The sequence below is a fragment of the Psittacula echo genome (assembly GCF_963264785.1).
Source record: "Psittacula echo genome assembly, chromosome: 12".
NCBI lineage: Eukaryota > Metazoa > Chordata > Aves > Psittaciformes > Psittacidae > Psittacula > Psittacula echo.
In genome coordinates, this window is record NC_137747.1 from 4,797,089 (window position 1) to 4,819,206 (window position 22,118).

At 38.0% G+C, this 22,118-nt stretch overlaps 1 protein-coding gene across 11 annotated transcripts in view; it reads left to right on the forward strand.

Annotated features, from left to right (window-relative positions):
• The first annotated feature begins 6,780 nt into the window (after nt 1-6,780).
• The window catches only part of ZMYND8 (zinc finger MYND-type containing 8), a 50,921-nt gene continuing 35,583 nt past the window's right edge, over nt 6,781-22,118 (forward strand). For 9 of the 11 annotated variants that reach the window (XR_013957864.1, XM_080627818.1, XM_080627827.1 and 6 more), the window contains exons 1-2: nt 6,781-6,848; nt 16,712-16,782. Coding sequence is in view for 10 of the 11 variants with exons in the window: in XM_080627818.1 (XP_080483944.1) it covers nt 6,835-6,848; nt 16,712-16,782 (85 nt within the window). In the remaining variant the exon portion in view is untranslated. Of the gene's footprint in view, nt 6,849-7,029; nt 7,937-16,711; nt 16,783-19,981; nt 20,045-22,118 lie in introns of those variants that run through there. The other 2 variants (XM_080627824.1, XM_080627823.1) reach the window with 2 other exon arrangements.

Genomic DNA, 22,118 nt, shown 5'->3' on the forward strand with positions numbered 1-22,118 from the left:
CCTGCCCATGGCAGGGGGGTTGGAACTAGATAATCTTAAGGTCCTTTCCAACCCTAACTATTCTATGATTCTATAATAAGCAGTTATCAGAATGTACAGAAGAAATTGAAAATGTGCAGGACTGGAATCTGCATGATTTTAAGAGAAATACAGCTGAGAGATCAAGAGAAAGACTGTAAACCAGGGGTTGCAGTACAAACTTTATTCTCTGCCTGGGAGTAGATGTTTGGTAGAGCTGCCTAAGAAATATTTGCAGGATTATTTTTCCTCTTACTTGGTATTTCCTGAATTACTAATGACACTCTGAAGTGCAAAGTAACATCATAACTGGTTTCTGGTATGCATTGTAGTCCTGGAATGGTATATTCCAACATATCTTTAAAAACCAGGATTAAGCAAGACTATTATATGATAAGGCAGAGTAATGCTTTGTAAAAGGGTAAATTGTATTAGAGTTCTTTTTGGGCCTGTAGTAGCTTCAACACACAAAAAAATTTATATTCCCTATACTTTTGTTGTGTTGCTCCTGATGCAGTTGAGATGTTGCACACAACTTGACTTTGAATCCCCTACCCTCTGACATTGGTCCACTCTAATGCCACAAGAGAATATGGTGGCTTTAAAAAAAAGTAATGAAGTTCATTTAATAAAAAAGCTTGGAGACCAGTCATGGAATTGACTTATTTATGTATCTAATTAACACACACTTGGACTTTATTATGTTACTGAGAACTACAATAAATACAACAGGATTTGTTCTGCCCTTTCAGTATTATGTTTTTTGATGTGGGTATCGATTTCTTCACGGTAAGCTTCCCTTGTGGAAACGACTTGGCAGTGGCATTAGCTCAGGAGTGTACTCTTGTCTGTCACCTGATAAGGAGGGCTTAGTAAACATAGTCTATAAGTCCCACAGTGCATGAAAAATAATAATCTGTAAAGGTGCTAAAATGAATTCAACAGTTTATGCAGATGTTAGTTAATTATGGGCAAGTCTTTCACCTGGTTTCAGCAGACAAGGCCGCAGCTGGGAAACGTGTTGCTTCTTTTCAGAGACGCGATTATATTTCAAAGGCTTTCTTTCTTCCTGCCCTTTCATAAGGTTGAAGAGGCAAGGAAGGATCTACAGTGTCATCTGTACTTTAAGAAAACATAGTTAATAACATAAATCTGGTGAAAACATGGATGTAGTGCTTGATCACATAGTTTCATAAGAATTTCTTTTACTGTTAGTGATTAAGTTATCTCAAGCTGCTCATTCCTGCTCTCTCAGTCATGCCACTGCCATTGCTATTGCAGCAGTGTCATGAACCATTGTGAATTGTTGCCTTTCCTGGGTTAAAGTTAACCCCGTAAATACCTGATTCACTGATCCTCTTCTCTGTGTAACTACACAGAGAGCTGTGCTAGAAGTGGAACTGAGCTGGGTACTGTGGCTGGAAGGAGTGGTGAGATGCTTAAGATGGTGTGTCTGATTTAAAAAAATGTGAAAAAAAAAAAACAACCCAACCTTGGTAAAACCACGAGTTAAGCCTTTGTGAATGTGATTGTACTGCACAGTTGTGGTGGAAAAAGAAAGAAGGACTTAATGCTGGTGAGAGGCAAACCACAAAAATGAGAGGAATATAGCAATCGGAATAGCAGATAGGGACGAGAAAGGTGTGAATATGCAGAGCCTTAAAGCTAAGGCCGAACTGTATACATAGTGTGTGAAGGGGCAGGAAAGAGGTTAAAAGTGAGAGTGACATAGCCTAAATCTGCAGTGGGTTGTGATAAAACATAAGCCTAGGAGAGGAAAAATCATTGTAATAGCAGCATGTTTGTAATTCCATCACTTCACATGTTTGATACGAGCTTCAGCAGGTGGAATCTTCTGTGAGATAATCAGCTTTTTTGGAAAAAGGACCCAAACTAGCCAAAAAGCCACGTACCACAGTACTGTTAACCAAGTGATTCCTGAAAGTGACAAAATCAGAAGAGACACTGTAGTAGTAAGATTAGAGTTTAGTGCTTCCCAGACCTTGTCCTGAATAATTTTTCCCTTAACAGTAGTGACTTTCTTCTTGGGAAGGACCTTCAAGTCAGAGTAAGTGCTAAAGGCAGAATGTCTCACACCTAGGCATTAGAATCCCTTGGTGAAACACAAACTTCTTTCAGTATTTTGGACCTTGGTCTCATGCAGGGTATAGACATTCCCATGGCCACGGACCTTGCACGTGCAGCGAGTTGGACCCATTGCCGTGTTATCGCACAGCAGGCAGGATAAATACACTTGCTGCACAGGTGCAGTTCATCTGCACAGTGGGGTATGGTTTAGGTCTGACATGCAGTATATCTGCATACGCTTCACAGCTGCTTTCCGGGTAACTGAGAATGTATTTGGCTGCATATGAAATATGAAATAAATTATATCTGTTAGGTTTTTAATATAGAACATATAATTTAAATATATAGTAATTAAAGTCCTATTTTATACAGGATATCCAGCAGCCCAGCTGTGTTAAACTGTGGACAGACTGGTTCAAAATGGGGGTGATAGGCATGAAATATATGAGGTATATGCCCTAAGATAACATAGGCTGTAGCACCTCTTAAAAAGCTACAGCTGCTAAAGGAAAGGGCTCAAGGTGGCCTTTTTTTTCCCTCCCTCCCAGGTATTTTTGGCAGATGATTGGACATGAATGGAGATTTCCTTTAGAAGGGAATGTACAGGAGGTAGTGGCGCAGAATACTAAAAATAGCTGTAGAGAAACTTTGTTAATGTATCAGATATCCAGTGTATATTACAAACAAAATCAGCTTTTTACCTGTAGACAGTGGCCATTGTGATCCAGAACAAGTAATGTAAACCAGAAGTATTCAAAGATGTTGTTCGTGCATGCATCTGGCCACAAAGCCTTTTGAACTTGTGAGCAAATCAGGTACCTACTTGGCATAAACATGTTTTCCAGTAGTTTCTGATAATTTACAAAATGACTAACCTTCTTAGGTCACTGATTTTAGCATCCATTCTACATTTAAAAATTCTAGAACTGCCTTTATAGACCTTTACTCTTGGATTCTGTATCAGATGGCAGCCTTATCTTCTGGTTTCTAAGCGATTACTGATACTTGGGCAGACATAGGATAAAGGGAAAAGTTGGAAATATTCTTGAAGGGAAAGGTGCTGAATTACAGTGTTTCATGTTCTTATTGTAGAAATTAGGGTTGTCAGTCAATGACTTGGAAATCGAGGACCAAGTTACATGACCATAATGCAACTTCTTTCCCCCGGTTTTTGTTTGTTTGGTTGGTTGGTTGGTTTCAAATTCATTATGATGTTTTGAAAAGATTACATTCCCCCTTTCATTTCATGTATCACTTCAAAATGTTATTTTTAAACCTCCATCTTTTGTCCATCACCTACTGTTCCCTCTTTGTCAATGATGATTCACTCCCTATAGGGGTACATATCAAACCCCCTATTTCTGTCACACAAAATCTTCCTCATGGGAATCTGTTTAATTTTGAGGCTTTCAGTATATATTAAATAGTCTAGTCCCTTACAACACTGTGGTGCTTGATGTGTGTGCTTTATGGAGATTCTGCACAGCAGGCAGAGATCTTTGCAAAGAAGTCTAAATATAGTAGGTTGCACTTCTAGCAGTATTTTTTAATTTCCTTCTGACTGAATTCGTGTTTTCCATCTTTCCTTTGGTTTCTCTGTTTAGCCTTTTTTTTTTTCTTGCCTCACAGCCCTGTTTTCCCTTAACATCTCCAAAGCATTGAAAAGGACAGATACAAGTTAATCTAATCTCTCCGCCCTCTCTTCTGCTTTAACAAAGCATTTAGCTTCCCTGTCTCTTCCCTTTGTTTTCTTTACCTTTCTTTCCCTTCCCCCTCCAAAAAATTCACCACTCCTGTGTAAAGGAATTGGCCAAGCTGCAGCAGGACATGCAACCATTGTGACTTAAACAGATAAACCTTCTAAATTTTCCAGATGTACCTGTATGTCATTATACCAGACTTGTCCCTCCTGTTGCAAAATATTTGTATGGACAAGAAAACAAAGATAAGTCAAGTTTTCCCTTACTGAATCCTGACAGAATTCTTTTGTAGCCTGGTGGCTGAATTCAGAGTAGCCTGGTGGCTGAATACAAATGCTATATTCTGTTTGATAATGCTTTCTGGGTTTTTGTTCTTGGTAATGACTGAAGGTTTGTGTTTTTTTCTTTTACATTATGCCACTATTTCCTCGAAGAGGACAGGACCTTAAGGCCTTTTCTGAGGCTGCTTCTGTCTATCTGCTGCATGCTGATTCTCTCTGATGGTCCAAGTGTGTCAGCTTGGCAGTGTTCCCAGTCACCATCAGCGTTACTGCATTCCCAAAGCCGGATCTGGGTTAGCACAAAGCATTGACAAATCCAGTGTAATTAGTTTTGCTCCCTTGCTGTTCTTCATAGGGATTAGGATTTTTTATTATTTTTTTCTTTTAGATAGAATAATATTCAAGTAGAGAAGTCAAACAATGAGCACATGTGTAAATGTCTGACAATCCTCACATTTACTGCATGGAGGAATCAAACTTTGGATGTTTGTGTGGTGGGGGGTGATATCCCTGAGTGACATAGGCCTCTAGGTATGCAATTAAAAAGAAACCTGCCTTGAATGGGTTGAACTGTTAAAACTGATGCAAGTATGCACTTGAATGTCATGCATTTCCAGTGTGTTCTTGCTGCTGTAGTGGGCTGTATGATTCCCTTTATAGCAGCACTCTCTCCAGTTTCTGCTACATTCCTAAAACAGAACAAACTGCCAGTGTAATCCACGAGCCTTCCTGCTCCCTGCCCTGAAAAACGTTGCCAAAGCTAAAAAGGGAAAATGCTTCCAGCAGGGACTCCAGAATTACTTATGAGATCAGAATTTATACTCTGGGCTGGTAATCCGCTGTTGCAGCCTAAATCGCAAGAACACAAAAAATGTAAGCACAGTGATAGGGTGATTTGGCAGTTTTCCTGGGACAGTGATATCTCAAGAAATAATCTATGTGCAGTGTGGGACAGTGCAGGCTAGGATTATTAATTTTACCGAGAGCTGCATAGTTATGACTCATGTCAGCTCTCAAGCGAAGACATTTGTGTGGTAAAGTAGTTGTATCATGAAAGGTGCTAGCTGGAACTAAGGGGGGGGTATTAGTTTTATTTGTGGTGGTGGTTTCTGGGATCATTAGCACTTGGGCAGAGGTAGAATGAAGTGCATTTCATTTATGGGAGGGGGGTTTCTATAGTTGGTTTTGCACAATCCTACTCTTGCATGCTGTATTGGAAGAATGTTTATTTTGCTTTGGTTATTTTAGCGTATTATCTAATATTTGTTATTTCAGTATTAAACCTCCCTTTCTGCAACTCCGTTTGGTTTTCTTCTTTTTTCCTTTTTAATAATAAATAATCCTTTGATAACATGAATATGCTTCAGAATCACCTTTTCATCTGTGATTTCCACTGTAATTTGTTGGTGGTTATGGAATGATAATGCTGAGCTACCTAATACCTAAAATCTTGAACAAAAATGTACAGGCCTTTCTAAAGATTTGACCTTTAAAATCTTCATCTAGAGTTAGGGCTTCCTGCAATAAATCCTCCCACTTTCACTGCATTAGGGAAGAGCGCTGAATCACATTTTTTAATCAAATGCTTGGGAACTGGCCCAAGATCAAACTCGTTACTTACATGCCGCTTTCTCATTTTGTTTCAATTGCAGAATTTTAGTAGAAGATAAAAGGCAAAGCAAATACATCCGAGAAGCTGTATCGATGTTTTGGTGAGAGCAGACGGATAACTTGCCACATAGAGAAATGTACGTCTTTTTTTAGGGCCTGTATTGTATCTTAAAAAGAACCAAGTCCTACAGGGTTAACAGACAGGAAACTGCAGCTGCAGCCGGCTAACACGGAAGTCAGATTTTTGTGTAACAGGCAGCCTGAGCAGGCCGAAAGGTGGGGGCCGGGAGGGGGGGCCGCGGGAGGACAGTGTCTGCTCTGATACTGATGGCTTTGGTTGTGCTCTGCAGCGTTTTTGTAAACAGGGAGCGCACGCACTGAATGGCAGCACCCTGTATGATAATGCAGTTTCAATTGTATCCTAGTTTTTGCGGAAATGAGACATGAAGTTTTCCTATTTAAGGCTCGGCTTGTCATAGTACCTAAAGAACTCACACTGCTGGTGTGTGGTTGCTACGGTAGGTGTTCAGGTGTCTGAATTCCAGAACAGGAGAATTCTCTGCGTTTTCAGTCAGTAATTTCAGTCCCTCCTGTGCATGTTCACTTTCGGTATGTTTTGCTCTCTTTCGGTGGCCTTGCTTTCTCCGTGCAGAACACCAGCAAAGTGAGTTTAACTTTTTGTTTAGAAAGAACAGCTTTTGTGACCTGGGTGAACTCTTCCTCCCTCAGGTTTAAAATATCCAAATGCCTTCAGTAAATGGCACGTTGAGACACGTTTGCTCAGGCAGGCTGTTCGTGATCGCTTCCCTGTGCTTGAAAATCTGTGTATTTTGTCCGGGGAGGGCACATTTGGGGTTTCTTTTCAAGTTTCTTTTGCTGAAACGGGCCTAGCTTAGCCTGTCTTCTCTATGCACAGGATGGCTCCTGCTTGCCAGAGCTGCACAAAGATAATCGCTCAGGAAGTGTTTCAGCCAATCCCCTGAAGCTTTACATTCAGATTTACCAAAGCAGCCAATCCGGGATTAGCTTTTATTAGGAAGACAGATCATCAAGCTTAAGTGCCAAGCCCTTTCTGCCTGAGTACTGAGAGCCTGTCCTCCATGTTTTATAAGTATTGACATAACACTGTGTTAACAATGCATCCACAGAGGTAAGCCTTACTTTTTACATTTTTTTTTCTCTAAGACCTATGAGTTGTGGGTTGAGAGTGTGATTCTCTGTGATTTGTTGTGCAAAACTCACACCACAGCACTTTATTAAGTTGGAACTGTTTAAATTTGCTTTCTTGGGTCACATGGTTAGTAGCCATTAGCCACAGCTTTATTTTGCAGACTGGCAAAACCTTGGCATACCTACTTCTTCACAGGAGGATGGTGTTTTTAGAGTTTATCAAGATCCTGGTATTCCAAAGAAGCTTTCTCTCTCTGAGCAGTTTGCCAGCACTATTGTCTGTTGTGTCACATGCCTGCTGAAGAGAAAATGGAAGCTAGGGAGCAGATGCATTTAACTGCCCTACAGGGAGTCAAGCAGGGATAATGGCAGACAGAAGAACAGGCAAGTTTACCTTTCTAAACAGTGAATGGAATAGCTAAGATAAGTTATCTCTGAAAAAATATGGGATTTTTAAAAACCTAGACATCAGCAAAAAGTGCTAATGGCAGATTGTAGATATTGGGCCTAGGTGGTGGTGTGCTGTTGCATCATGTTTTTTATGCAGCTTATCTTAATTTAAAATGATTATTGAACCTTTTTTCTTGCAGGAGTAATTAATACAACGTGTTTCTCTTTCTGAGGGACAATGTATGGTTAATATTTTGTTCCTTTAAAAGGGAGTTTTTATGCTGCAGGTTTTGGAAATGGGTTGCTGCTCAATAAAATGCAGCAGTGTATCTGTTTACAAATCTGATTCTTTATGAAAAATGTTTTTGAACTGTTAGCTTTCTTCTTTTACATAGTTCAAATAAACTAATGTACCTTTTATCTGTGCCTTTTTGTTTTACACTGTGTCAGCCACAGTTCTGTGTTGTGGAGTCCAGAGGATATAAAATCATGTGTGGTTCATGACAGTAGTACATGTTGTTCGTTCTTGGTTTTTTTTCCCTTTTTTTTTTTTTTTTTTTAACTTTTGGTTTAATGCTACGTAATTATTTCAAGAAAATCCTTTTTGATCAATTCCCAAATCTGCCAGCCTGTTGTATCTTCTTAACTGGAAAATTGAGATGGGTGCTTGAACAGTTGGTAAGTAAGCAGCATGCTACTTTCTGACCATTTTTAATAGTTTTCCAAACATTTTGTTTTTCCTGGGTCAGTTAGACCAGTAGATGAAGTAATGTTAGTCATGCAAAATACCAGATTTGCTTAGCGTCCATTTTAAGAGACTTGGACATGTAAACTGTTCCAGTTTGAATGCACTGTATTTTTGATAATTTGCCTGTAAATTTTGAAGCTTATACTTCCTGTTTATCTCAGGCCAGTGAAAAATACTCTACTTGCTGTTTGTTCATAGATCATTAATTACCATGTTTGCAGGGCAAAGCGCATTTTCGTTGTTCCTTAGGCTTTTGAGGTGTGATGAAAGTGCTAGTACTCAGCAATGAAGTGACCTTATGAAGTAAAGTAGATAATGCTTAATGAGCATATGCTTCTGATACTATACAAAGTATAATCTCAGACAAACTTGCTTGATTTATACCTAGTTTAGGACAGTTTATGCCCTTTATTAAGATTTTATTTGTAGCACTTGCATGCTTGTTTTAACAAGCTGTTTTTCAGTGATCACCAGTATTGTTACAAAAGCAGAGGAGGGATGCTCTTTCATGTTTTTAATGCCATTTTTGCACTTGTTTTAGCAGTCCACACATTCACAATTTCAGGAAAGAACTTGGAGCTAAGCTAGCTTTGCAAATGACTGCAAGGAGATACAGTTACATGCTAACTTTTATAGAGGGTTGCCATGTATTTGACAACATTCTGTAAGGTAGCAATTTACCTCTAGTTACTTGTTTGCCAATATGAGTATCTTTGAATATCTCACTTTGCTTTGCTTAACAGCTCCCTCCCTTACCCCCCCCTTTCCTCCCCCCCCCCCCCCCCATTAGATTATAAGAATGTCTAGTTCACTTTGCAACCTGAAGCACTTTTGGGTTTATGATTGAGTTTCATGTGATAGCATTTTTAAATGCAATTTTAATGCATTTTTTTCAGTATACAAAGAATTGCTAATACAGCTAAGAAGTTATTCTGGTTTTTTGTTCTTCAGCTGCTAAAACAGAAATTACATTTGGACATAATTTTCCTATTGTCAGTTTATACACATTAGCAGTTTACTTTCAGTCTTAAATAGTGCACAACATAATATTTGTTTAATATGAGGAAGCAGGAGTAAGTGATCTGCAATCAGAAAGCTTGTATTAAAATGGCTCCCACAGGTTTTGTTAAACTAGGATCTGTTTCAAATCTGCACCTCCAGACACACTGCTGACAGTGAAGCATATTTGTATAAGCTGCCCTTGTGCATGTAATGAAACATAGCATCATGAGTCTGTTAAAGTTCACTATTTTTAATCACTCAAATATAATTCTTTTATAGTTCACAAAAAATAAATGTCTGCATTGCAGCAAGATGTCTGAGGCAAGGTAGAGACAGCAGTGTTGTTTTACAGATCAGCCCAATCGCGCTGCTCCATGGAGTACTGGAGCCAATAAGAGCAGAGGGTAGGTTAAAGATTGACAATTGCAGTGGCAAGACTGAGAAAGGCCTTCTGGAAATTTCTACCATCTTTGTTCCATCTAAGTAAAGCAAATTCAGCCAAGCTGAAGAATTTCATATATTTTTGGTGCTTTGTCAAGGTATGATGTTATCACTCACTTTCATAGATTGCATAATAAGAAGCACTCTGTGCTGTTTTTTTTCTACTGTTCAGGACAGATGGAATGTGGGGTTTTGTTTAAGTGATAGATGTGGGGAAAAAGCACGTATTCTTTCTGCCCAAGATGTTATAGGACTGGATCTTGTTAATATCACAGTTAGTCAGGACATCTATGAAGCAATGTAGCTGAGGTTTATTCAGCTTGTAGCAAATGGCCATTATTCTAATGTAACTAGTAGTTAATCATATAATTGCACTTTAAGTTTTCTGGCTGCTAAAGAGTAATTTGAATTGCCCAGGATGCATATGATTAGCCATTATTATTTAGTGCCAACATCCAGTTACTTTTGTAATTAACTGGACAAAGAATGCAGTGGGGGGAAAACAAAGGAGTGCTCTGGATTATAAATTATGATGAAAACAGTAGCTTTTTAAAAGCTACATGCCTCTTTCATTCTTTGCAGGCAAACTGTTTTAGTTGGAAGCTAAATAGTGCTAGGGAAAAACTGAGTGATTTCTTTAAACAAATAACACTACTTAACATACTGAGAATGAAAAAAATGCAGAGCATAAACCACTCCAAATGTGATATTTCCCCCCCCTTGCATCAGGCAGGAGTATTGAGATGTTGCAGAAAACCTACATAGCTACTAAGGAAGCATGTAATAAAAGAAACTTCATCTCAAAAATCATGAATAAAGTAGATTACATTGCAGACTTAGCCCTTTGTATCAGTGTCCTCAAACTTTGATTGGCTTGTTTTCCTGAGCTGTCCTCCATTTTGTGATATCACTTTTGCTTGGCTGTTGTTTTATCTTTTTCATTTGTCTTTTTTTTCCTTTTTGCTTTGTTTTCAAGTGTACTGGACATGTGGATTCAGTAGCTGAGAAGTGACAGGTCATGGTCAGTTTTCCATAGTAATGGTGCCACTCCAACATACTCGGTTAAAGGGTGATAAATCTCAGTAAAAGCTCTTTTCTCCTCTGTGTGGGATTCAGGGTATTAATTTGAATCTCCTAAATATCTTGGAAGTTGAACGTTGAACGTAACCTTTGTCCATGTAGAATGGGACAGACAGCAATTTTCAAATTTTATTTTTTGTATATCCCTAATATTTTTCCCATGGGCACATGAATCCCATTACAGTGAATTTAAGACTGATCGACTTGGTTTGATTTACTTAGATATTGTTTGCAAACCCCTTAGTACACTGTCTTTGAGGGGTCTGCAAACCAGAAACTGAGGACTGTTGTAGTAGGCCATCAGTTTGGCCCTTTAAATTGTATTTAGAAATTATTTTAAATACATTTATTAATACACATCTTGTATTCATGGGTTAAAGTTCAATTTAGAAACAGCTACATTGGAACTGAGTTTTAGTTTTATTTATTTGGTAGAAGTTGTCTGTCATTCTTATGTTAACCCTTTATTGCCAGTTGTCATAGCATGTGTTTCATACTGTGAGATTGAAACCATTCTGTAACAGGATGTGAACATTCTTAATTCAGCCACTATAAACCTTTACTTTCAAACATGATTGTTCTCGAATTATGTTTTTATAATCTGAAACTTATAGCTATTCTGGATGCCTTGCTTGGGCCTCAGCTCTGTAGTTTATACTCTTAGGGAAGACTATATGACACCAAGGATCTCCCTCACTCCCTCCCTTGATTTTCTGTTTTGTGGAGCTATTTTGGATGCACACTGAATAAGAATACGGTTTTAAAAAGAACCTAAATGCTCTTTGCATTAAAAAAATACGTATTTACTTTGCTTGTTATCAGAGGTAACTAGCTTAAACAATACAGTATGTAGATATCTGAACAAGCATTTGTATTAAGCAATGTTAATTTGCTTAATATAAATTGAGCCTTTTGCAGGGAATTCTGCAAAAGGAAATATAAAATATGAGGTGCTCAAACTGGAGAATGAATCTAAAATTAAGTGATTTCCTTAGTAACCTGTGACTTCACAAAACTCCCTATCTTGTGCCTTTTTAGTTAAACATTTGGATGTCAGGTGTCCTTTTGTCACACTTTACCATTTCTGATGTTTGGATGCTTGCTTCAAATATAGCACTGCTGTTTAAACAAGAGATAACTGATATTGAATAAACTGCTACCATTTTAGCTACAGTACAGGAATGAGGCAGTGCAGTGCTGTCAGACGCCATTTTAGGAATCCTGCATAAATAGCATAGCTACCGATGAGTAAGAGACTGTTATAGGTGAGTGCTTATACAAAGCTGCTATTTATTCAGCAATGGCATGCAAATATTTTTCTTTTTTTTTTTTAATTTTTATTGAATGCACTTTTTTTAAATCATTATTTAGAATTGCTACTCACAAATGTGATATAGGAGAGGTAGGAATTAAGGATGAAATTCAGTTTTAGTGCTTGTAGTCTTAAATCAGTGGGGTTTTTTTTGTATTTCTATTAATTAAAAGGAAAAATGAAATCCATAAATATATATAAGTTTTTATTTTAAACTAATGTTTATTCCCTAATGTAGATCTAGATTGTGTGTGTGGGCATTAGCTGTTTCGAGTGGTTTTCCATATCTGTCAGTTTTTCCTTGGTTAAATGTCAAGGTGCAGTAGTTCATCTGCAACTTTTAATTGCTCTTTGTAGTTAATATAGGTTAGAACAGCTTTATATAGTTTTGTATATGTAGTTTTTTTCAGGGAAGTACTAGAACTGGAACAGGGATGATTTTCCTAAACAGAAAAGTCAGTATTTATTTACTGATTTGATATTTGAAAAACTGAATTTAAAAAAACCTGACCCTCTCCTCAGTCTAATAGAGAACATATTTAAAAGTTAGGCAGCTGAGTTCTTTTTGCATTTTTACCTAAATCAATAAATTTTGTATGTTTGCAATCCTTTTTTTTTGTTCCCCTTCTGTCCCCAAGTATCCCCAAAGGGATAACCTCCACCTCTTCTCCCTTCATTCAGACATGTTAAACTAGTTTGTATGAAACAAATCAGCTTATAAGTTTTGTCAATATGAGCAGGGAAGTTTGAGATGATGAATTGGTGTTCTGGTCAATTGACAGTGAACCTGGCAAAGCTTAGATTTCAGTTGTGTTCTTAAAATATATTCCTCTGTGTTCATTCACCTTAATGAAGAAATAGGAGTAGCTTTCAGAGTGACTTAAGGTATTGTATTCATCTAGGTACTTAATTGAGTATATACCAGTATCATTTCTGATCTGCAGCCCCAGAGCATCACATTCATAGTACACATGCATGATAGTAGTGTATGCTGTCTGAAATAACAGCTCTAAGCCCTGCAGAAATGAATTCTCTAAACGAAACTCTCTAGAACAGTCTACTCGATCACATTTACTGTTTCCATAGAACTAGATGCTTGTTTATAGTTATTTGGCTGCTGGTTTTAATTTTCTCTTTATTTTGTTGTGGGTAATAGTAGGGTACCTGTAATTAGAGACCTGTTTTTCTTTAATTATTTAATTGGAAATCTTTTGGTAATGAAGTTTCTGCATTTGGAAGTCTGTGTTTTATAAAGAATATTGCTTATATTGATGAAAGATGCAAAGGTGAAAAGATGTCAGCTTCAGAAAAGTTACTGTAAACTTGCTGTGAATTGCTAGCATGTATTTAAAAACTTAAGTCTTAAAGATTACCACTACAATCATCACTACCACCATTCAAACAATGCCGAGTTGTGCAAGTCATAATACGTTTTAGCAAACAAAACAATGGGAGATGCTTCTGGAGAGCTGTGAATTTCAAGTATTTTTTTATAGCTCTGTCTGATACACTTATTTAACTGTTCCCTTCCCCCCCCCCCCAACCATTTAGATTTTTTTCAAATATCAAGAACAATATCAGTGATTTTCTTGCATACTTGAATGCTTGTGTCCTGAAAAGGTTGAACAAGATTAATTATAACAGAGAATATGGACATGCAATCTGGTTCCCTAAAGCTCAGTTTTCATAGTATAGCAGATAATTGCTGAATTTTTATTTTAGCTGTGGGTGACGTGTAGCGTGCATGTGTGTGTATAGGATATGTGCACCTCTATTACTTAGAAAAATGAAAGCAAGTGAATGCAATTTTTTTGCCTGATCATTTATACTTCAAATATTTGTTGAAGTTGTCTCCAGGTATCTCTTATGTGATCTATGAGAGATGTGTCAAGTCAAGGCACTTTGTTCATCTTGGAACTGCATATGAAGAATGTTTTTCTTGTCTCTATAGATCCACTGAAAGAACACTCAAAGAGATGATGGAGGAAACTGGCTGAATTTCCTAAATTAAGCTCATTAGATGGGAAAAGACAGATTTAGAGCTGAAGAAACCTCATCTACTGTAACCAATATGTAGGAGTCCTGACCTTTAACACCAAATGAATAGGTTTGGGCCCATGAGTGCAGAGCATCTTTGGTCAGCTCTGCAACTTCCCCTGCTACTTTGATCAGGATGTAGGAGCAGTTCCTGCTATGGTGTTGCTGTATTGAGTTGTCACACCCACTTCTCAGCCAGGATTCATGCACAACACTGTCTTTTAATACTGACTTGTAGCTTCTAGTGTATCTTTCTTGCTGTGTCATGTTCCCCTGAGGTTGTGATTTGAACAAAATGTACCTGGTTGCTTTGGATGAGTCTGGAATGTTACAATTGCTTTAATGTAACTTAAATGTGAGCTGCTGATGAAAGGATATTACCCCTTTTATCCCTTCCCCACATGTGGTATATTCCCATTTCCTCTTTTCTGCACATCCAGCTGCACAGGGAGCTGTATCACAGAACTGATTCGCTTAAAATGAACACGATTTCTGGAACATGAAGTTAGGGATTGGGGAAACCATTCCTTTTAGTCACAACCTTTGTAAAATGATCTTAAGACTTTAGCCTGAGTCTCATAAAGACTTGTATGTCATAGTCTGTGGCTGACACTGGATCTCTCTTTTAAATGCAGGTAATGTGTACTGCCAAACTACTTCACTCTTGACGGAATTAGTGGGAATTATTACGTGTTTACCTCTGTGCATTAATCATATATACATGATGTTTTAAAAAATGTGCTTTTTTTTTGTTACAGTTTGGTGATATTAAAATAGGATTTTATAAGGGGAGAGGGGGTGAAAAAAATAATGCAATATTGGAAGAGAACAATGAACCCATCCTGTGAGCCTAACCCTTCCCATTGCTTAAGGAAAGAGAATGGGCAGAGGCAAGTGGTGCATGAGATGTTTTGGTGTCTGGAGGGCACTGCCAGCTCCTCTTTGCTGGAGGCCCTATGAGAAAGGGTGTAACAAATGTGCAGTATAATTGATCTGTCCATGCGTAGTAAATTGGTGAGCATTGTAGTATGGTCAACTATGTTATGCATTTAATCTGCCCATGCAAAATAGATCTGAGAAGCATTGTGCTACAGTCAACTGTGCTACACATTTACCAGAATTCTGGTCACATGAATGCCTTTCCTTGCTGCTGAAAGTAGCAGCACGGTCCAGGAGCTGGGAGTTTGGCTGCTGGTAGAATAGAGCTTCTCTTCACTGTTTTATGACTTTAAAGTGCTTAATTTATAAATTATTGCCATATACAAATGACAAGCAAAGAATAATAATTTCTGGAGTTCATGGATCTTCTCAGCTTTGGGTCTTCCATACATTGAGCTCAGTTAATCTGTATTTAAAATTTTTGCTGACATAACTGTCCTGTTTAGAAGTGTGAAAATAATTGCAACCCAACCCTCCAGTAGCTGATAGTTGATTAAAAGTAGTTTTGGCAAATATGAGACTCAGAAGTCCTTCTGCTGGAAGGTTTTACTTTATTTAGGAAGCTGTTTTCACTTATACCAGTAACAAAACTCCTAACATAAACTGTTTATCAGGCTGAAGGGTTTCTCTGATATAAGCATAGCCAAGTCCTCAGTGTTGTGTCTGAGGTCTGATTAGGTGTCTTGAGCAGATTTAGCCACAGTGGCTAAAGCAAAGGTCTCTAACTGGCCTTTTAGCCTCTGTGGTACAAATAGCTGTCCCCAGGGCTGGGATGGCTGAACAGAATCTCAGTCCACTCCACACCAGTGGTAATTCACAGTCTGCCATATCTTACAAGTTACATATCAATGTAACTTGGTATCAGCAGCAACTTACATTAACAGACTAGACAGTAAATTGTTATTACAGAGGAAAAGATCTACATCCCATGCGGCTGTTGTGTCTGGTGGTATTAATGGACAATGGTCATACCTGCTTTAGGCACTATAACCTCATTTGTTTGTAATTTTGAATTTGGGCTTGCTTCAACATGAAATGTTTTCTTTTATCTTTCATCTGTAATAGTCAGGTCTCCAAAACTGGTGTGTAACTCCATAGTCAGTCTAGTTCTCTTTTCTTCTCCTTTCCACCTTCCTTCCTGAAACTCACTTAACTAGGCAAATTCATTGAGTTATTTTCTTGAATGGCATCACTGTAAGAAAGTCAGGTATAGTTTGTCATCTGCAAAATCATTTAATCCTGCCTGGAGTAAATTACAACACTCTATGTAAGATTGAATGGTTGAATAATAGTAATAACTCTGTTCTGTTTACTCTTTATTATAGTTAATGACTGGTGGAATTATATTGCTAATAAATTATAGATATTCAGTTTTCTGTTACATAGTCTAGTTTCAAAATCACAGAATCGGAAAATGGCTTGGGTTCCTTGAAATTATGTAATAGTTTTTAAAATTGCATTTTACTTTCTAATTTTGCTAGTTGTTTTGTGTCACTAAATCTGTTAGTTCAGCTAATCTGTTCACTGATGCTGGTGAGGGTTTAGATGTTAGCAGGCATCTGTCCACACAGTATATAGAGGCCTTAGATTAGGAGCTACAAGGAACAGAATTCCTATTTGACACATGTAATTTATACATCCAGTGACATAATCTTCACTACCTGTTACTAGACTGTCATTACTATGAAAATGTTACCTTTGTAATTGATACCATGCAGCATACAATGTGCACCTGGATTGTTTCTCTACATGTTTTGGTCAATGCATACTCTTGCAAACAGCATTTCTTTAGAAATTTGTGATATAGTTGTGTTCGACAGTGTCTATACCTGAAGTTAGACATGGGAATAATGCAGTCTATAACTATTCTAATTCACCTTTTTGAATCCTGCAGCTTGGCTGAAGAGGAAATAAAGGCAGAGCAGGAGGTGGTGGAGGGGATGGATATCTCCACTCGATCCAAAGGTGAGTAAGAAGGAATATTCCATCTGTGCTCTACAATATACAAATATTTGTAAACCAGGATAGGGAAACTGATCTACCATGAAGCTGCTCTTGAGTGAAGACTCAAGACTTGTTGTACTTTTATAACATACTGTTGTACGTATTGTATATATTACTTGGTTTTCATTGTATTTCAAACCTCCTGTCTATGCACACTCCATTATTATTTCTGGTTTATGAATAACAGGTTAAATTATGAAAAAGCATCAGTGTCTTGTATCATCTCAGTTATCGTGGCTTCCTCGCCACTTCCTTTGCAGTGTAGGAGAAAATACTAGTGGTAGTAGTAGTAAGGTAGTAGCGCCTACAGTAATGAATCCTAATTTTCTTGAATAAAGAAGGAAGGTACCATCTCTGTTTCCACAAAAACTGGTCCTCTGAGTAGTGTGTATTTCATGGATATTTACATATCCATTCCTGACATGAATTAAAGTTGGTGGTGGAATTGCAGATGACTGATGATTTCTGTCCTCATTTCTGGAGTTTTCCCTGTGAGTGAGTTACTACAGTCAAAAGATGTTATCTCTTAATATTAAGAAAGCCAAACATGTAACAATCCACATCAGTGTAAATATTCCCACTGTTGTTTGGAGTTGGGGGCACAGAAATGCCCTTCAATCAGAATACTTGCACATAATTGTTTACCTCAGTTCGTTGTAAGTGACTGCTGGCTGCCCGTCCATCTCCTTTTGTACTTGCAGCTGACTTTGCAGCTCAGTTTACTTGAAAGCCCCTTCTGTAAAATGGCAGCAATGGTTATTGCCATCCTTTTTAAATTCTGGCACATACTCACTGACTCTTCACATTTCTGCTGCAGGGGTCGGAAGTCTAGTTAACTCTGAATGTGCAGATGTAATTGCCTTGAAAGCGTGGCACACATCATCTGCATTCCTTTGTTTTTTAATGAGGTAGCTTGGGTAGCTGTTCTGACTGTAAGCCATTTTGCTATGTTGTATTTCCAATCTGATCTATGCATTGGTGGTAGAACTATAAGAGTTGAATATATTGTTTTGTATAGAAAGTCAAAGTATCATAAATGTCACCTGCCAAGAGCTGGCCATGTTAGAGGCTTGTCAAAATGAGTCTTTCTGGACTCCTGTTATGTGGATTGAGGCAGGTTTCTCAGCTCAGTGGAGTGCTTCCGCCCTAGAGAAGTCACAGACCAGAATCTGAAAACTGTTATACTCTCTGTTAAGGCAGAAGTTTCTTAAACTGGTGGGATATTGGTAACCATGTTTCCACTTGTGACATTAATCTTGCTTAGTGTGTTTTAGAAAGGATGTAGATGAGGAAGTTAAACTTACATAGACAGACCCTTAAGGGAAGCATGCAGCTGTTCTTGGTTTGTTTGGGTTTTTTGATGGTCTGAGAAGCTTGTGCAGGAGATCAATCAGTGGTATTGTATGACTTCACACTCCGCCTGGAGAAGCTGATATGCTGCAAGTTTGTAACCTAACTTGCTCTGCTACAATTTGTACAGCTGGTGTGAGGCCAGGTCTGGAGAAAGTTGTGGGAAGGTAAATTGCTGTAGAAAAAAATTGGCCTGGTACAGATCTCTTCGAGAATGCTCTTGTTTTGGTATAAGCAGTTTAAATTTAATTGCAATAAATCAATTCCAGTTGAGTTTAAGCTAAGCTGAAACATGCATTGTTTAATCTGTAACAAGGATGTTAACATAGCCTTTGAATTGGTTAAAGTAAGGTGGTGGTTTCAAAGCAGCCTAAGCTGGTCCAACTGCTCAGTGCAGCAGTTTTATCCACTTCCTTCCATACCTAAGCTGGCAGGAAACTAACTGAACCATAAAACATGAATAGTTTTCTACTAGCTTAGTGTTCTGAAATGGCTTGGTAGCATGCCGGAACTGGTTTAAGAGAGAGGGCAGGAATATGCCTGTTGGGTGCAGGAAGTATAGAGCTTTGTTTGCAAGTGTTAGGCTGTAGAGCTTAAAACTGAGCTGAGACTTCTTGCTTATGCTTACAGTGGGATATGTAAGAGTGAGCCAATAGCTGTGGTCAGAGTTCTGCAGCTCTACATGCTCATCTTCAGCTGCATATTTCTACCCTTCTCCTCAGGCTGCCACTGATGCTTATGCTATTGCATAGTAAGCTAGATCAAGCAGCTGTTCTGGCACAAAATTCATCAGTTTTATAATATTAGTTTTTGCCTGAATCATGAACTGATTAATCCTATTATTACACACAAGCTCCTGCCTGCAAAAAGTTGTGGGGATCAAATTCTGGTGAGGTGCAAAAGAGAAGAGCAGTAGCATTACTGTAGCAGTTATAAGATCTGCTTATAAACTGTGCATGTGCAGCTTTACTAAAGACAAGATTTTAAAATGTACTTCCCTCTTGATCAGAACAAGGCGGCATAAGGCATCTAAGAACTGGAAATTGGAAATGACAGCTTAAAGAGACTACAAAAAAGTCCAAAACCATAGAATTAAATCAACAGAGGATTGCTGTTTAGCAAAGGAGAAAGGCCATGGATTAGATGATATTTTGTCCCTTGCATGAGATACACTAAACATCTTGTTACATTTCTGTTCCAGCCCTATGGCCTACTTTTTAACCTTGTTTATTAAACATTTCAAGATGGGGCTTGCAAGGCTTTCTGGAGAATTTTCTGTGTATTTCCAGGTTGTGGTTCCAGAGCAGCACAACAAACCTAATTGTATGGTGCAATTCTCTCTTCTCTTGCATTTGTTCTCTTTGGAGAGCAGTGAACTCTCCACTGGTCTTTTAATTCCATTAACCTGGAATATTTTTTAATATTTTTTTTTTTAACTTTTTCATGTTAGTTTTTTTTTCTGTTCATCTTATTTAGCTGCTGACAGTAGTTAGCTGTGGTGGTGGATGGGCTTCCATTTAGGTTTCATATATTTCAGCTGGTACTGTAACCATTGCCTGTTTAGTGACTGGTCAGAAGGACCTCTCTTCTTCCCATAATCAGTCATACATCCCTTTTATTGCCTTTACATCTATGCTGGCTCTTAGCCAGTCCTCTGAGTCAGTTCAGGACTTGGATATAAAAGTAGTTTTCTACTGCTTATCTCCCTGAACCAGATTACTAGGGAGATAGACAGATGTCATTTCTAGCAACAGACTTGCCCTCATCAGCGACAGCTAGTCCTTAGATGGTCTTAGCTTGTCATAAAATCATATACTGAGACACTTCTGCTTAATGGTGAGAATTGACTTTTACAGCTTTTACATTGCTGCAGGTTTGTGTTGAAGGCTTTTAGCTTAGGGGCTTCTCTCAGTGGTAAAAAGTTTGGATATTATGAACATAAATGCAAAATGGAATTTCCAGAATACCTTACGTATTTCGTAACAGTTTCATAAGAGTACATTGTGTATCAACTTTCTTTGCAGTGATACCAAGTATGTAATCACATAGAGATGAGATTCTTGTTCCAATGTGAAATGTAATTTGAGAATCTTCCAGGGAACAGTAGTGCAGCCTCAGGCTTTCATCTGCTGTGCAGAGCCCTTTTTACTTGTAATCAACAGGGTGTCTTCAGGAGTGCCTTGGGGCAGCAAGTCCCCCTACAGCCAGACTGCAGTTTATAAACAGATTACATCTCTTATATTGTAAGATGATGGGAAGTGCTTCTTTATCTTCCAAAGTCTTACAATGAAGAAACAAGTAACAGTGTCTTTGTGTACTTCTGTAAAATCCTAGTGTAGTAGGAGTTCATCAGGATTTACACAACCAGGGCTAGCCTCTGTTATTTATTACATTAAGCGTCTGGATTGGGTTAATTGCATCAGTTGAAGGTTCTGGAATGTAAACAGGGCTTTAGTGGTTGATTGCAGCTGCATCATGTTTCAGAATTCTGGCGTAAGATTAAAATGCCTCAGAGTTGAGTATAAGTTCTAACAGATTTATCCATGATTTTGTTAAGTGTTTTGAAGATAATTAAACTTGCTATAGTATTAAAGGTAATGGATTTGAAAAATCATAAATCCATTAGCAACCACTCAGGGTAATAAATATAACTGGGAGACTTCACAGTTCTGGAATCCATATAAATTATTAATTGAAGCCTGTTATGTCAAATTGGACTGTAATAATGTGGACAATGGAGTTACTGTTGCTGCTTTTTCTCTCAGAATTCTCCATTGACTTCCCTCAACACCATTTAAAGTACGTACATACAGAGCTTTTGAGGAAGAGGAAAGGAGAGAGTCTGGGTGGAAGTCAGTTTTCTGGTATTGGTCTTGTTCCTTCTAGAGGCAAAGTTACACATTTCTGTGGGGTAATGGCAGCTTAAGCACCTTTGAATTCTTGCACCTTCCCTCACGCTGCCTTCTTTTTTAAGCCAGCCTAGCTGTAGTAGTCTAGCAGAAGTAGCCTTGGGCTGGCTCTGTTTAATAAGAGTCTAACTTACAGAAAACAATTGATAGGTATTGGAAACATTATTCATTTGGAAATTGGAAAGCATTATTGGAAACATTATTCAGAATTTTGCATATCTGACCATCTTGCATTGAGGTATCAAAATCATACTCACATCACAGAAAAACTATAGGTGTGACTAAGTCGCAGTTTACTGTTATCTAATACTATTCCTGGAAGACTAAAATGATGCTCTCACTGAAAAATGCATTGCTGTTTCTGGCTTCTGGAAAACAAAAATAACTGCTATTTTTACCATGTTTATGATAACTCATGCTGAAAAGCTGTTTAAACAAACATGTTTCTGTTTTTTCTCCTCTCACGTTCTGAAAGTTTCCAGAACAGAAAAGTTTTGTTCTACAAGCAATAGATATTATCACTTTATAACAGCTCATTTTTCATAGAACATGTGTTCAAAATATAAGAAAATTAGGTATAGAATTTGAATAAATAACATATTTTATCGAAGTACGGTAAAGTTGATGTACTTAAGCTAAAGATTTTTTTTCTATTCTGTGCTTAATTTTGAAATGCAAAACTTTTCTTCCTTTCACCTCCAGCTCAAAAAAAGAAAGGGTAATTTTTTTGCTGGCAGTAAAAACGTTTAACCTGCAATCTCCACACTTTTGAGGAAGGCTCTTGTTTGCCTAACCTTTTTGTCAGGTTGAATTCGCAAATCATGGAGCATAGGAAGACTGACTTCTTCAGGTTTTTCTTAGTTGTCTTGCACTCCCAGTGCAGTGGAGAGCAACACCAGGGCCATATGTGCTGACCGAAGCCAGCCCTGTCAGCCATGTTGCCAGCCTTTTCCTTTGTACTGGCACTGTCACTTTTGGGACAGGTTGGTATACTGGTGCAGCTTAAATAGATTTTTTTAGGGTTTTGTTGATTTGGTT